The 13509-nt window shown below is 40.4% G+C and overlaps 1 protein-coding gene across 1 annotated transcript; it reads right to left on the bottom strand.

The window, feature by feature from the left end:
- Positions 1 to 8894: 8894 nt before the first annotated feature.
- pim1 (Pim-1 proto-oncogene, serine/threonine kinase) lies at positions 8895 to 13144 on the bottom strand. The gene is made up of 6 exons (XM_062427682.1): positions 12727 to 13144; positions 12356 to 12462; positions 12179 to 12229; positions 11634 to 12000; positions 10917 to 11093; positions 8895 to 10802 (listed from the first exon to the last, which is right to left on the bottom strand). Exons 1-6 carry the CDS (start codon positions 12806 to 12808, stop codon positions 10588 to 10590), a joined length of 999 nt encoding a protein of 332 aa, XP_062283666.1. The 5' UTR covers positions 12809 to 13144; the 3' UTR covers positions 8895 to 10587.
- Between the last annotated feature and the right edge of the window lie 365 nt (positions 13145 to 13509).

Here is a 13509-nt window from a genome sequence, read left to right as displayed (position 1 = left end):
GAGAATGACTGCCGGCTGTCTTCTTATGTGGATGAACTTGAAAAAGAGAAGTATATGCACAAGACAGAGAAAAACATTCTCACCTAATGAGGCAATAAATAACAGCGCCATGGGAACATCAGTTGATGAACAAACGCTGCGCCGCCGTGCTTGCTTTCATTAATTTCACACTCTGTTGTTTTCTATTTGTAATCAATCTACTGTTGTAATCCTTGCAGAAAATACAATTATCATCATGAGTGCTCTGAGAATACTTTATTGCTCCGTGCTGAAGCTTTACTGAGGATGTATAGGATGACTTCTGCAATAGCTTACAGTACGTTGCAAATTAACATCTTAGGGATAATGCAGTATTATTTACAAAAACATCAACAGGGTGGACAGGTTCATCTGTACCAACACTGGTCAGTCCATCTCTTTTTTGTTTTATATTTGTTCTTACAGATTCATCTTTTGTTCCCTTTGTTTAGTCTACTAGGACCAGTTTATGGGTAGGTCTAACTGACACTGTACAAAGGAGTGTTGTTATTGGCCTGCAAAAATATGAAAAAAACCTTATAAGAAACAGATGCAGCATCATTTAGAAACTGCCTGCTTGAAATTTATGTTTAAGGGAACAGTTTGACATTTTGGTAAAAATCCGTATTTGCTTTTTTGCTGAGAGTTAATGAGGAAATAAATACTGAATATGAAGCTAGAGCCAGCAGGCGATTATCTTAGCTTAAAGACTGAAAGCAGTTTTATAGTTGGAGTTATGTGCTGGGACTATTTATTAGCTGGACTCAGTCACTTTGTGTTCCACAGATTTTTTTACTTGAAACATGCTTCTATTTGTGTCCAGATTATACAAACTAAATATTAGGTGAAAATTAGTGAAAAATTAACGATGCTGTTAAAAGTTGGAGAAGGCTATTTCCCCCTGCTTTTAGCCTACTTTATGCTTAGCTAAGAGGCTGCTAGCTTTTCTCATCTAACTCAACAAGAACACAAATAAGCACATTTCCCACAATGACAAACTAATATGCTTTTTCTTCTCTTGCTAGGCACTATTATGTTACTTCATGTACCTGTGACCTAATGAAACTTATTAGAACCAAGGGTTTTTGCACTTACTCTTGAAAGCTTTGGGTGAAGTATGATCTTGTGTCCAGCAGTTAAACTGTTAACAGCTAAAAATAAATATTCTCAAATTCATATAATTTGGTTTTTTTTTTTTTTTTTTTTGGAGAAGAAAGAAATGACATTTTAAACATGTTCACATTGTAATTATACTTTTTTTATGGAAACATCAGACATATCAGATATTGTTCCAAGCACAATATTTATATATGCATGTTTGGAGGGGTCTTTAAAAGGCAACTTAAGTTACAGTCTTTTTTGTTTTTTATAGAAGGGGCTCAATTGAGGCTTGATTAGCAACTGGTGGCCATACAGTAGTTTCATCCACCCTCACCGCTACATCACTGTGTGTGATTCATTCCAGTGTGAAGGGATGGAAACTGTGAGCTCCTGATCTGTGGAAAGTAATTTTCAATCTGGCAACAGACAAATACTCCTTAGAGCCTAAATTTGATTGAGCGTAGCAGCCAGGACGGGCCGACAGTCTGGTTCCCGAAATCCTCCCCCCTGCACTTATGGATCGACTGCCAGACGAACAGAAAGGAAGACCAGGGAGGTGACATCTGGAACACTGTGTTGCTCCATGAGGAGACAGTTGTATGCGACCTTTACTAGAGCACTGTACCCTTGATTCTGCTGGAACAAGTGACACAGACACTGGCTGGCTACCATCCATTACTCACTGACTGTGTGTGAGTGTGTGTGTTCCTGTACTTCTGCCTTTATGAGGGTTGAAGTGACCTCATGTAGACAGAAAATGTGAGGGGAATTCTCCCAAAATGAGGGCATTTTGCACCGGTTCTCACTTTAATGAGGGTTAGTTCAGAGTTAGAATTTGGCTTCACTGTTAAAGAAGCACTTCTTATTTAGCAGTACTAAATAAGCAGGAGTGTATAGTGTGTTCACACTGGGAAAGTGACAAAATTTAGTCCCACAATGCAGTGCTCAATGGAAACTAGGGAATGGAGATGCAGGAAAGAGTGCACATATACGCCTCTTAGCATAAAACAAGCTGCAAATAAAGACTGAAATGGATTCTTAAAAGTTGATGTCTGAAAAATATATATAAATATGAATAAAGATCAATATTAAAAAATCCAAGGAGAGAAGGTGAAATGTGCAGCTACTGGTAGGGTTCCAGTTTTACACCATGCACCATGTTCTCACTCTTAACTTTGTGTTTTAACACATTTTCTGCAAGGATGAGTGAGCCAAAACACGACTGATTTGGAGCAACATATTGTATTGAACATGTGCCCTTACATCTTAGAACTGACATCTGGTGTCGGGGCTATTGGGTACCATATGGACTGATCAAACTGAGATGGTTGTAGTGCTGCCATCTCATATAAAGGGAAGATGATTTTAGTTGGCACTGGAAACTTTTAACGGGAAAAACAGACGATGATTATTACAAAAAATAAACCCTAGGAAATTCAACAAAAATAACTTAAGCCAAAGAAAACAAACAAATAAATGAAATCACCAACCTCACTGCAAACTGCCACCTTTTCTCTTCTCTACTCCATCTCATTGACCAGTGGCCAGCCCTTTACCCTCTCAGCCACACCTGACTCGAACATCTACTCAGGTTATCACAGGGTGAGCTACACTGATACAAATATATAAATATATATAGGTATAAATATTTAGAACTGCATTGATGTAGAATTTGTGGTGACAATCACATTTTCTATGGTGACACACGCACCCATGACTGTGACAGAATGTCATTTGACAGAGCCTAATGACTCACAGCTAATGATACACACCTGTTGTCACTGTCACTGATGAAGCAGGTGATCTGTTCTATCATCACAACGCCATCATCAAAGAAACATGAAGCCTTATATCAAAATATAATATTGTGAAACTACAATTGACTGACATGACTGATACAATAACAGAGACATTGGACTGAAATGAGTGACCCTACTACACAAAACACTAGTAATGTTAGGAATCAGGCCCCATGTAAAAATGGACAGGAGTAACATTTTAACAGTAGTTTAATCTTCAACAATATCATGACCTCATCATATGTTTTTAGTCATATATGTCGTTAAATATTTTTAAGAGAAAGCTTAAAACTTATCTCTTCACTTTAGCCTTTAAGTCACTTTAACTCTGTCATTTTCACACTGAAGTACTTCTAAACTCCTTTTAAAATGTTGTATTTGACTTGATTTTATATATTGTATATATTCTATCTTTTAACTAATTTTACTGTGTACTATTTTAACTATTTCATAGTTATTACTTACTGTTTTTATTCCTTCTCTTTCTTTCTTTTTTAAACATGGCTGTATGCTCTTTTTATGTCCCTTTTAATGTGAAGCACTTGGTGTGTGTAATTTCTTTTGTTGTAAAGCACTTTGAGTTGCATTTATTGTTTAAAAGATGCTATATAAATAAAGTTATTATTCTTATTATTGGTATGATTGGTGTAAAATAATAACCTTAGGAGTTACTAGAATGAACAACATGAAAATATAAAATAAAAGCATAAATACCTACATTTAAGTAGAGTACTTGAAAATGTTATTAGGCTTAGTTTAGAGTCAGTGGTTGCTGGGAGGTATGTAGATTTAGATCAGTTTCTATTACATTTTTAATTTCCTGTCATTCATGATTGATTCTTTTGTTTTCATCTGTAGCACATTCTTTGGGCAGGTATAACTGCATAGCATAACACTATGTTTGATGTTGATGTTGATGCTTAGGCATATACAGTGCATGTGCGTCTTGGCCGTGTTATTTCTCAACATCGTAATTTACCGGCCAAACCACAACACACATGATTTCCCATTCATCTGTGAGTACATGTGCCGGAATGTGAAAAGTGGGGCCATGGTGTATTGATGAAGCAGAAAGATAGGCAGTACACAAACACATAGAGATGGAGACAGAGAGAGAGAGATAGCGAAGGGGGGGTCGCTGAAGGAACTTCCTGACAACATTACCCAACAGCTCTGCGTCTAACAGCAGGAACAGAGGACGATTATGCAACCGCTGGGCTTTCTGTTGCTTTCTCCCAGAAAGAAGGTGTAACACACGACTTACGGGAACGAGACGAAGATGAGCCAATCAGCTATTAGTTGTGAGGCGGTGAAAAGTCTCTGGCTGCTCCTAGACGAACAGAAGAACATTTATGCCTTTTTATATTTAACTTACATTTTTCACTGTGACTGTACTTTATATGATTACATGTGACAAATAAACTTAATTGTATATATTGCAACAGGGGCTCTGTGCGATGCAGCTAAAACAAGCGACACATTCATCGACTCGTGTGTCTCATTGGGGAGACACAAATGAGTTTTCAATGCGTCTTTTCTACTAAAAGGCTAAACATAGACTGCGTTCTTCTGAAATGTGTCCGGTAGCTATTTCAACGTGTCCCATTTTTTCTGATGACTCAGTGTCGAGCAGTCAAATGAACTCGTAGGGGAGGGAGGAGAGCGGAGTGACTCACTGCTCATGCAAATACTCAACTCTGTATTTGACTCTGAAGACAGTTTGCATAATTAGTTCGACCACATGTGGGGGGAAATTGTAGTTAACAAACGATGAAAGTATAAAAGACAAGAAGAAGATAGCAGATCTGAACGCAATTGAATAAAACTTAAAAAAATCTATCACTGATGACCTATTGCCCAATTTGCCAACAGAATAAAACCTTTAGATGAAAACCTTCTTTGCAGCTTTTAATGCTACACTTAGAACCGCAGCAACTTCTTGGCTGCATTTTAGGACGTTCACACGAACACGTGCCGACACTCAGTTTGATGCGGTTTGTGGTTCTCAGAATGAGAGGGGAAATGAATGGCAGCGTCATTCGTGGAAACTACCTGTGGTCTCCGACACACACATCTCTTCAGGGAAATTGTATGTTGTCTGAGGTAGCTGAAGAAGAAAGCCAGAGTCAGATCAAAGGATTACTAGAGGAGGTAGAGGAGGTCTGACACTAGTTATTGAATCCCCGCTGGAAACGACATCTTATTTTTATGCCTGGTTTTTTTCTGTGATGACCTAAGTCTATTATTATGTGATGTAAAAATACGTACAGCGAGCAGTGTGGGACCGCTGCAGAACTTGCATACATTGGCGACTTTAGAAGGTGGATGTGCTTTGAAGGATTAAGCTGTATGTTAGCTGCAAGGGCTGGAGGCTTGCACAAGCTGATTGGGAAACAGATATCAGGGATAGACTAAGGATTAGACGGTGTTCAAGGAATGTGACCCCCCCAGAGGCTGCCTGCAAGTGTTAGTAAAACCGTTGGGATGATCTTAACTTAAAGACTTTATCACAGATGAGAGATGTTGTTTGTACACATTAATTACTCATGTGTCACTTATGCAGCTCTGCCTAAATTGAAAAGTTAAGGTTTAATAACAGTGTATTATGACTTAAATTGAGCTTTTTTTTAATCAATTTTGGATGACAATTCAGGGGATCACCAGGAATGTGACTGTCTGCACCAAGTTGAATGGTAATCCATCCAACTGTTGAAGATTTACGATATAATACCATCAAAACATTTCACTTAAAAAGAAAAATGTCAAGTTAATAGTGGCACTAAAAAGTCAGTGGATTACCAAGGTCGGTGGACGTCCTATGGGGATCATGAATGTCTGTACAAAATGTCATAGCAATCCATCCAGTATTTATTGAGATATTTCATTCTGGACTAACGTGGCAGATCGACAAGGTTTGACATTAAGCCACAGTGCTAGCACAGCTAAAAAAATATCCTTACAGAGGCTATGATCAATATTTTTATGTCAACGATGTATCAAATGACAGTGTGTAATGTTAGAGGTGAACCTACAGGGAATTATCAGCCACTCTGCAGTTCCTTTCCTAGACTGTATACAGAGCTTTATAGCGACTTTTAGCTCATTGTTTAGCTGTCTGGCAGCAACTTTACTGTCTTGCTTCAATCTCAATATTCTTGTATCATAGCAGACAGATGTTTTCACAGACAAAGCTCCAAAAGCCACTGTACACAACCCGCTGAGCACCCAATGGCAATCAAACACAGTTAGCTGTAAATTAGCTGGTTGACATTTAGTATTTAGCAGCTAAAGAGCCAGTTATTTCCCTCAGGAGTTGGTAGAGATCAACAGAGCTAAAGCAGAGCGAATATTTGATGGAAACACAACTCCAAATCAATTATATTGTTACTCGGTAACTGCTGGATATTTTAAACTGTATGTTAAATATGCAAAGTGTATGCTATCAGTTAGCAAATTTAAAGCCATAATTACCGATTTTTCGCCACTTGGGGGCAGCAGATACAGAGTTGTGAACACAACATTGCAAAGCGCCTTTTAAATTGATATGGCGAACTTGTCAGTAAACAGTTGTCTTCTGAGACATCCAGCAGATACAGAGCAACATTAGCATTCATTTAGCAGTTTTGTCTCGGAGAACCACTCTGTTTTTGATCTCCGCCATCTCCTGAGGGAAATATCTGGCTCTTTAGTTGCTTAATGGCCCCGCTGTGTTCACCAGCTAGTTGCTAACTGTGTCTGTTTGATGCTGAGCAGGTAGCGTACAGTGGGTTTTTAATGGCTTTTAACTGAGTGTAGTGGCTTTTAACTGAAAACAGCTGCCTGCTGCGGCCGAAAAAGAAATATAAGAGTAAGGTTGCGGTAGAAGAGACCAAAACTATGAGCTGAAAGATGCTAAACACCTCTGTAGAGCTGGGGGGAACTTCAGATGCTTTATGGAGCTGGCACAATGGAGGTGTTTTGGCTTCCATCTGCATTCCTTTATTCAAGTCCCCATCCATCCATTGGAATCACAGCTGGCGAACACATTGTTTTCACTTGTCAGGCATTAACTGGGGCTGATGGGAGCAGCGGTGTTTCCAACCTCCCATGTAATTTGCTGTTGTGTAAATCTTGGTTTCACCGTTGGTGGGGTCCCAGCAGCACTGTCTCGAGGAAGATTAGTGTTGAAGCCAAGAATCCCATGGGAACATCGCAACTGATTAAACCTACAACTCTTATCTATCCGAGAGAGCAGATCCATGATAGGTTGATGACTTCTGGTCACTATCACAGCTCAACTGTCTAGATTGGCACTGAAGAGCATCTGTACTTTGTTAGGAGGATTAAACCCATGAAGACAAGCTTGACGGTAATTACTTTATACCTAATAATACTATGTGGAGCAGAGGTGGAAGAAGTAAGGAGGGTTTTACTTTAGTAGTGATACCACAGTGATATTCCATTGCAAGTAAAAGTTTTTTTTTTTTTTTATTACTGATGCATTAAATCGGGCCCTCCAGCAACAACATTTGGCCCCTGAAGAAAGCTGAACTTTTAACTTCCATAATTTCTCAAAACTTATGTCATTTTTTCTACTACTAAGTCTACTATTACATCTCTAGTCTGGTAGTGAAATACAGAGGAAACATTTTCATGAGTAAATTTTACCAAATTTGTGTTAACAGAAGTTGCTCTGATTCTGTTGGTACATTTACTCTCTTATAAAGCCCTGAAATAGTGTATTTATCAATTATATTCTTAAATTAATCAATAAAAAATGTAAAAGTGAACAGTGGAAAAATTCAGACCTGTGTTGCCTGGTTCTTTACCTATGTTGGCCCTTCTCCACACCACACCCCACCCCATTGAACAGTGAGGAAAAAATTGAATTGTCCCATAATTGAACCAAATTGTTGACACCTTCATTAACAAATGATGTGAATTAAAATGCTTTAGTCTGCTAAGATTAAGCAAGTTTTACAAATTTATACTTACATACTCAGTAACTTGAAGTTTAAAATGTGGTAGCAATGAGTACTAGTTGGTTTGGTTCGGGTGCAGTAGGGACCTCAAATAGTTTGATTTAGCCATGTCATAACATATAATAATGCTTTTTCTCATTTGAATTACAGATAATTATATGTTTGATGTCAAATCTGGGTCTGCAAAATAACTGTAGTTGTCAGATACATATAGAGGAGTAAAGAGTACAATATTTCTATCTGAAATGTAAGTATAAAGTAGGATCAAAACTGTACGTAAGTGCAGTACTTGAGTAAATAGACTATTATTCTTCAGCACTGATGACGAACAAGCAGTGCTTTGTAAATCATTAAGAAGTGACAGCTCCTATGTTAACTTTATCATCTGTTAAAACATTGTAGATTCTCCATTCAAACTTTTAGGAGTGGCATGTTTAACGAAGTTAAAACCGGATATGACTCATGTTGTTTCTTGGAATGAGAGTGTGTGCTCTGCCCTCCGTCGCCTGCATGTGTGAGCGCTCTGATAAATTCAGGTTATTCGCTGGGTGATTTTTATGTCATTCAGCCGTGTCGGATCAATTCGACCAAATCCAATCCATCAAGGCAGTAACTTGACAACATAAAGTATCTTCTCATACAAAGAGTCATTAGTAAGGACACCCTTATTTTCTTTCTATGCTTTAATATGACACAGGAAGTCCATTTTTAGAGTTATGAGCTTGTTTTCTCTTTTCTGTGTATGTGTGCACCATGCCCCTTATCGCTTCATCTGTTTTCCACATCTGCTGCTTTTCTAGTGAAATGTCACACAGGAAACCTATTGAGAAAATTGTATAACCTTCTGACCTAGAAAAGAATCTATTTATGTTTTAAAAACTGACATGTGTGGTGCATGTAGCTGGGATGAAACCTCATTGGGTATTTCTATCCAAGCACACTGATGATGTCTTACCTATTATGACATTTGGTTTCATGTATTGTGTCACTTAAAGCAATGCGAGTGAGTCAAGCGTCATAGTTAAAAAAATATTTATTGAAATCGTATAAAAATAGTTTCTAACATAATTTACAATTCTAATTTGAATGGATGAAAAAAAACAACAATCCAAGCTGCAATCATGCAACCAGAAGATGTTTCTCACTCCCTCTCTCTCACACTCACTCACACACACACACATACACTCAAAACATTCAGAATTCACTCGCTCTCACAGCAGACAGAGTAACAAAACCAGTCACCAATCAGTAGACGTTCAAATGTTTAGATACATTAAGATGGAAGTGCTTTCAAGGACTATTTACATGTTATTTACATAACATACACAAACATACACACATCTGCTCTTAAAAAAAATAAAAAAATTCAAGCCATAAATATGGTCAAAAAAAAAAAAAGGATTCATCTTTGTTTGTCTTTCTTTAAATAATCTGTGGGCCCTTCAGTGACTGCGGAATGAAACATACTTACAGCCGAAATTCTCTCATAAATAAATAAATAATAAATGCCGTGACAGAAAAAAGCTTGTCGAGCGACGCGGCGATAATAAATATTGTTATTATTTACAATTCTTGTCCCCACCAAATTTTAAGACCTTTTGTGAGGCACTGTTTTAAAAAAAAAAATTAAAAATTGAAGTGAAGAGCAGAGGATGTTGTATTCTGGTATGGTTTTGCATTGTGGTGTGCATTCAGGTGGGTGTAAATGAGTGGTCGCCTAAGCAGTGTTTTTTCATGTGTGTATATAACACAACACGGGAAAGAGGAGGAAGCAGAGGTTTGTAGAGTAGAGTAAAGTAGAGGTGTATGCTGTAGTAAAAGAGAGTGAGGTAAGTCCAGTGTTTTCTTTTTTTTTTTCCTTTTCTTTCTTTCTTTCTTGTGTTATGATTGGTTTGCACAGGTTGCCGCCGGAGCTATGAGGTCGTCTGGTTGCTAATGACATTGGAGTAGTAGAAGTAGTGGTAGTAGTGGTTGTATAATGGCATAGGCTTTACTGATCTAGGCCCATGAGTGGAAGAGAGGAAGAAGAAGAAAAAAGACAACAGCAGTAAACAATATAAAGCCTTGTGAAGAGTAAATAACAAAAAGGCCATCAAGAAGAATAGCCTGTTTGCTTTCACAAATTCAAGTATTTTCAGGGTCCCCCCCCCAAAACAATCTCACAGAAGGCACTTTTTCAAAAAATCAGGCTCCTCTTTGCCAACGTGTCTGCTCTTCCCACTCTCTGTTGTGACACAGAGGAAAAATAGAGGGAGGGAGCAGAGTACAGTGTAAGGAGAGGTTACATAACGCGGACTGTCTGTCTGCCATTAAGCAAAACAGCGAGCACGTGTTGCTGTGTTAGCTCGGCTGCGGGAGTCCGTGCATGCAGAGCGCGCCCTCCTACAGACTGATAAACACCCGTTTCCTACATCAGAGTCCAGTGAGGATGATGTTCTGATGCTGACGTGAGTCATCGACTGGGAACCCAGCAGTTTTGGGTGTGAGGGTGGAGGCGAAGGGGGTCTGGCCTTGCACGGGCTGAAACCGAGGGGAGGTGGTTTTTGTCACAACCCTCGGTGTAGTCCTTAACACCTTGAACTCGTCTGCACTGAGACTGTCAGCCCCTCCTCCTCCTTCTCTGCTTCAAGTCTATTACATAAGTCTTTTTTTTGTAATAGTCTCTCTTGTCAGTACAGTCCAGCCTGGAGCGAACTGTTTGACACCCATCACCGAGCCACTGCGACGGCGGAGGGGGTGAAGGCGGTGGGCTCGTGGCTGATGCTGTGCAGCCTGATCTCTGTGGCCGTCTTCTCTGTCTGCACTGTGGATGGGATGACGGAGGAGGACGTGCTCTGCATCCACGAGTGGTTGATGATGTCCTCGAAGGACGGGCGGTCAGCCGGTCGCAGAGACAGACACCACTTGATCAACTGCTGGCATTCTGGAGGAAAAATAGAGGGAGGACAAGCGATGAGTCTAGAGCAATAAGCTGATTATGAAATATTACACATCCATGATCAAAAAAACTATGATGTGAACTACAATGTGAATTTACCTGTAGAGATTCTCCTCCGGAAGAGCACCTGTCCTCTCATGATCTCCTCATCGTGTTCGAATGGGATGTCCCCACACACCATGTCATACAGCAAGACACCCAGGGACCAAACTGTAGCAGAGCGCCCATGATAGCGATGGTATTTGATCCACTCTGGCGGGCTGTACACTCTCGTGCCTGAAACACACACAAAAAAGGGAAAAAATCGTTAAAAACTGCAAGCTGGTGTACACATCAATCAGTCAACACAAAACAAAATCTTTGACCGGCTGATAATCCGTTATTAGATGTGTTATAAATAGAAAATGAAAGCCAGGCTGAGGGTGTTAAATGATTAACAAAGAGCGCGGATTTATCAGCTGAGGCTGTTATCTGAGCTCAGGTGCCAGTGTGTGTGTGTGTGAGAGGAGTGTGTGTGGGAGGGGGAGCAGACATGTGACTTTGTTTACAAACTTTGAGTTGTAAAAATACCACTTCCTCCCCATGGGGGGCGCCAGAACGCAGGCAATGCTGCACAGTCTGAATTTATAGGCTGCTATGGGAGGATGTCAGGAGATGACACAGCCTAGGAATTTCTGCTGGGGGGAGTTTGGGGCACATTATATCCTAAACTAGAGGTTCACTGGCCAACCCAAATATCTATGGTGCTCAAAATAAGACAAACCCTACTATGTCTAATAATAATAATAATAATGGATGCATGCATGTGTGACTCACCATCAAAGTCTGTGTAAATGGTGTCCTTCAGCAGGGCTCCGGAGCCGAAGTCGATGAGCTTCATCTCTCCTGTGCGGAGGTCGATGAGGATGTTCTCATCCTTGATGTCCCGGTGCACCACGCCGCAGTTGTGGCAGTGCCGCACGGCCTCCAGCACCTGGCGGAAAAAGCTCCGGGCCAGCTCCTCCGGTAAGGCACCTTTCTCCGTGATGAAGTCAAACAGGTCCTTGACGTTCTCCGGTCTCTCCATCACGATGATGAAGCTGTCCGGCCGCTCATACCAGTCCAGCATTTTGATAACACCGCGGAAGCCCGTCCCCACTTTCTTCAACAGCACGATCTCCATAGGAACCCGAGAGCCGTTAGGCTGAAGAAATAACGATAAAATAAATAATTACTTCACATAGAAATGCTAAAATAATGCAATTCAACCCAAATATGTTCAAATGAGTGTATGTAAATAAATAAAAAATGTCCATATATATATAGATAATATAACATGTTAATTAAGTAGCTATTAATAATAATAATAACACGGTTCTTACCAGCTCTCCCCACTCAGAGACCCGGCCCTTGGCTACATGTTTGACAGCAACCTAGCAAAGCAAAGAAGAGACGTCGTCAAAACACAGAATTCAAACGTACAACATAAACACGTAAAGCAGGCGGTTAAACATGAAATACTGTTTATTATTATTACGTAACACAACGGGAATACTAACCGGAGCTCCGTCGGATATCCTCGTACCGGTGTAGACGGTGCCGAATCCGCCGCTGCCCAGCACAGCGCCGACCTGGTAGAGCTTCTCGAAAGGCTCCCTCTCCTTCACTGTAACCATATAAACACAACCGGTAAATACACGCTATCCCTATGGAAACCACGATAGCGGCAATAGCAATACGTCAAAATATAAATAGACTTCTAATTTAGTCAATAAATGAAAGGAGGGCATCAATTAATTGCCTGTCCTTGAAAATGTATCGAATATTTATTCGAGCATGCGGACTGAGTCACGGTGAGCGGGCTGCCAGCCATTACTGCAGCCTCGTCCTCCATAACAACACAGCGGAGAGAAAAAATAGGGCGTCTAACCTTGATGAACTTGAAGCTGGATCTTCGCCGGCATGTCTACGGGGGAGATGTGGGTCAGAGAATTGAGCTTAGAAAGCAGCATTCCTTTTGAGAATATCCACCACGGGTAAACGATGCGTGTGTCTTCGTTTTTTTGGCGTTAAAACTGTATTTTTATTCCGTTTGTGAGTCTCTCCCGGCTCCCGTGAAGCGAGTAAAGTCCACGTTGCAGGAACAAAAAATGCGGTGGGGATCCTCTCATCCGGATAGAAGAAAAAACACCGCGTTTGTTCCAAGGAAAATATGGAGAAAAATCTTCGTTCCGACTTTGGATCCCTGAGTTCACGTTAAAAAACTAACGCGAAACCACAGCTGATCCCGCCGTGTTTTGTAAACAGTAAAATGAATATAAACAGATAATACGGTGTACAATCCTACACCTCCCTCAGACACCGGCTTTGGAAACAAGAGGCGTGGGGGAGGATGTTTATAAGCAGTAGTAAGAGGGCGTTGCTAGACGATGACGTCCTTAGTCTTCACCGCCTCTTTCCGCTCTCTGGACCAATAGGGATGCAGATACGCACAAATAAAAATAAACCCTACCGGCCGGAGACAAAACGTGGCGGGAATCAAAACGCGCCAAAAAGGGAAGGGTGGGGGGGAGGGGGACTAAAGTAATAATTATGAATTCGCTTTGGGAGGGAAATGCAAATTCAAAGTTAAGTGCACCCCCCTTTCTAATCCCGTCTCCTCCCTTCGCGGGAAACTGAGTGAGGGAATACAAACTATGACCAGACTGGTGGA

The sequence above is a fragment of the Scomber scombrus genome, chromosome 10 (genome assembly GCF_963691925.1).
Source record: "Scomber scombrus chromosome 10, fScoSco1.1, whole genome shotgun sequence".
NCBI classification, from domain to species: domain Eukaryota; kingdom Metazoa; phylum Chordata; class Actinopteri; order Scombriformes; family Scombridae; genus Scomber; species Scomber scombrus.
Note: the sequence above shows the minus strand (reverse complement) of the source record. Positions and strands in the feature narration are given on the sequence as shown.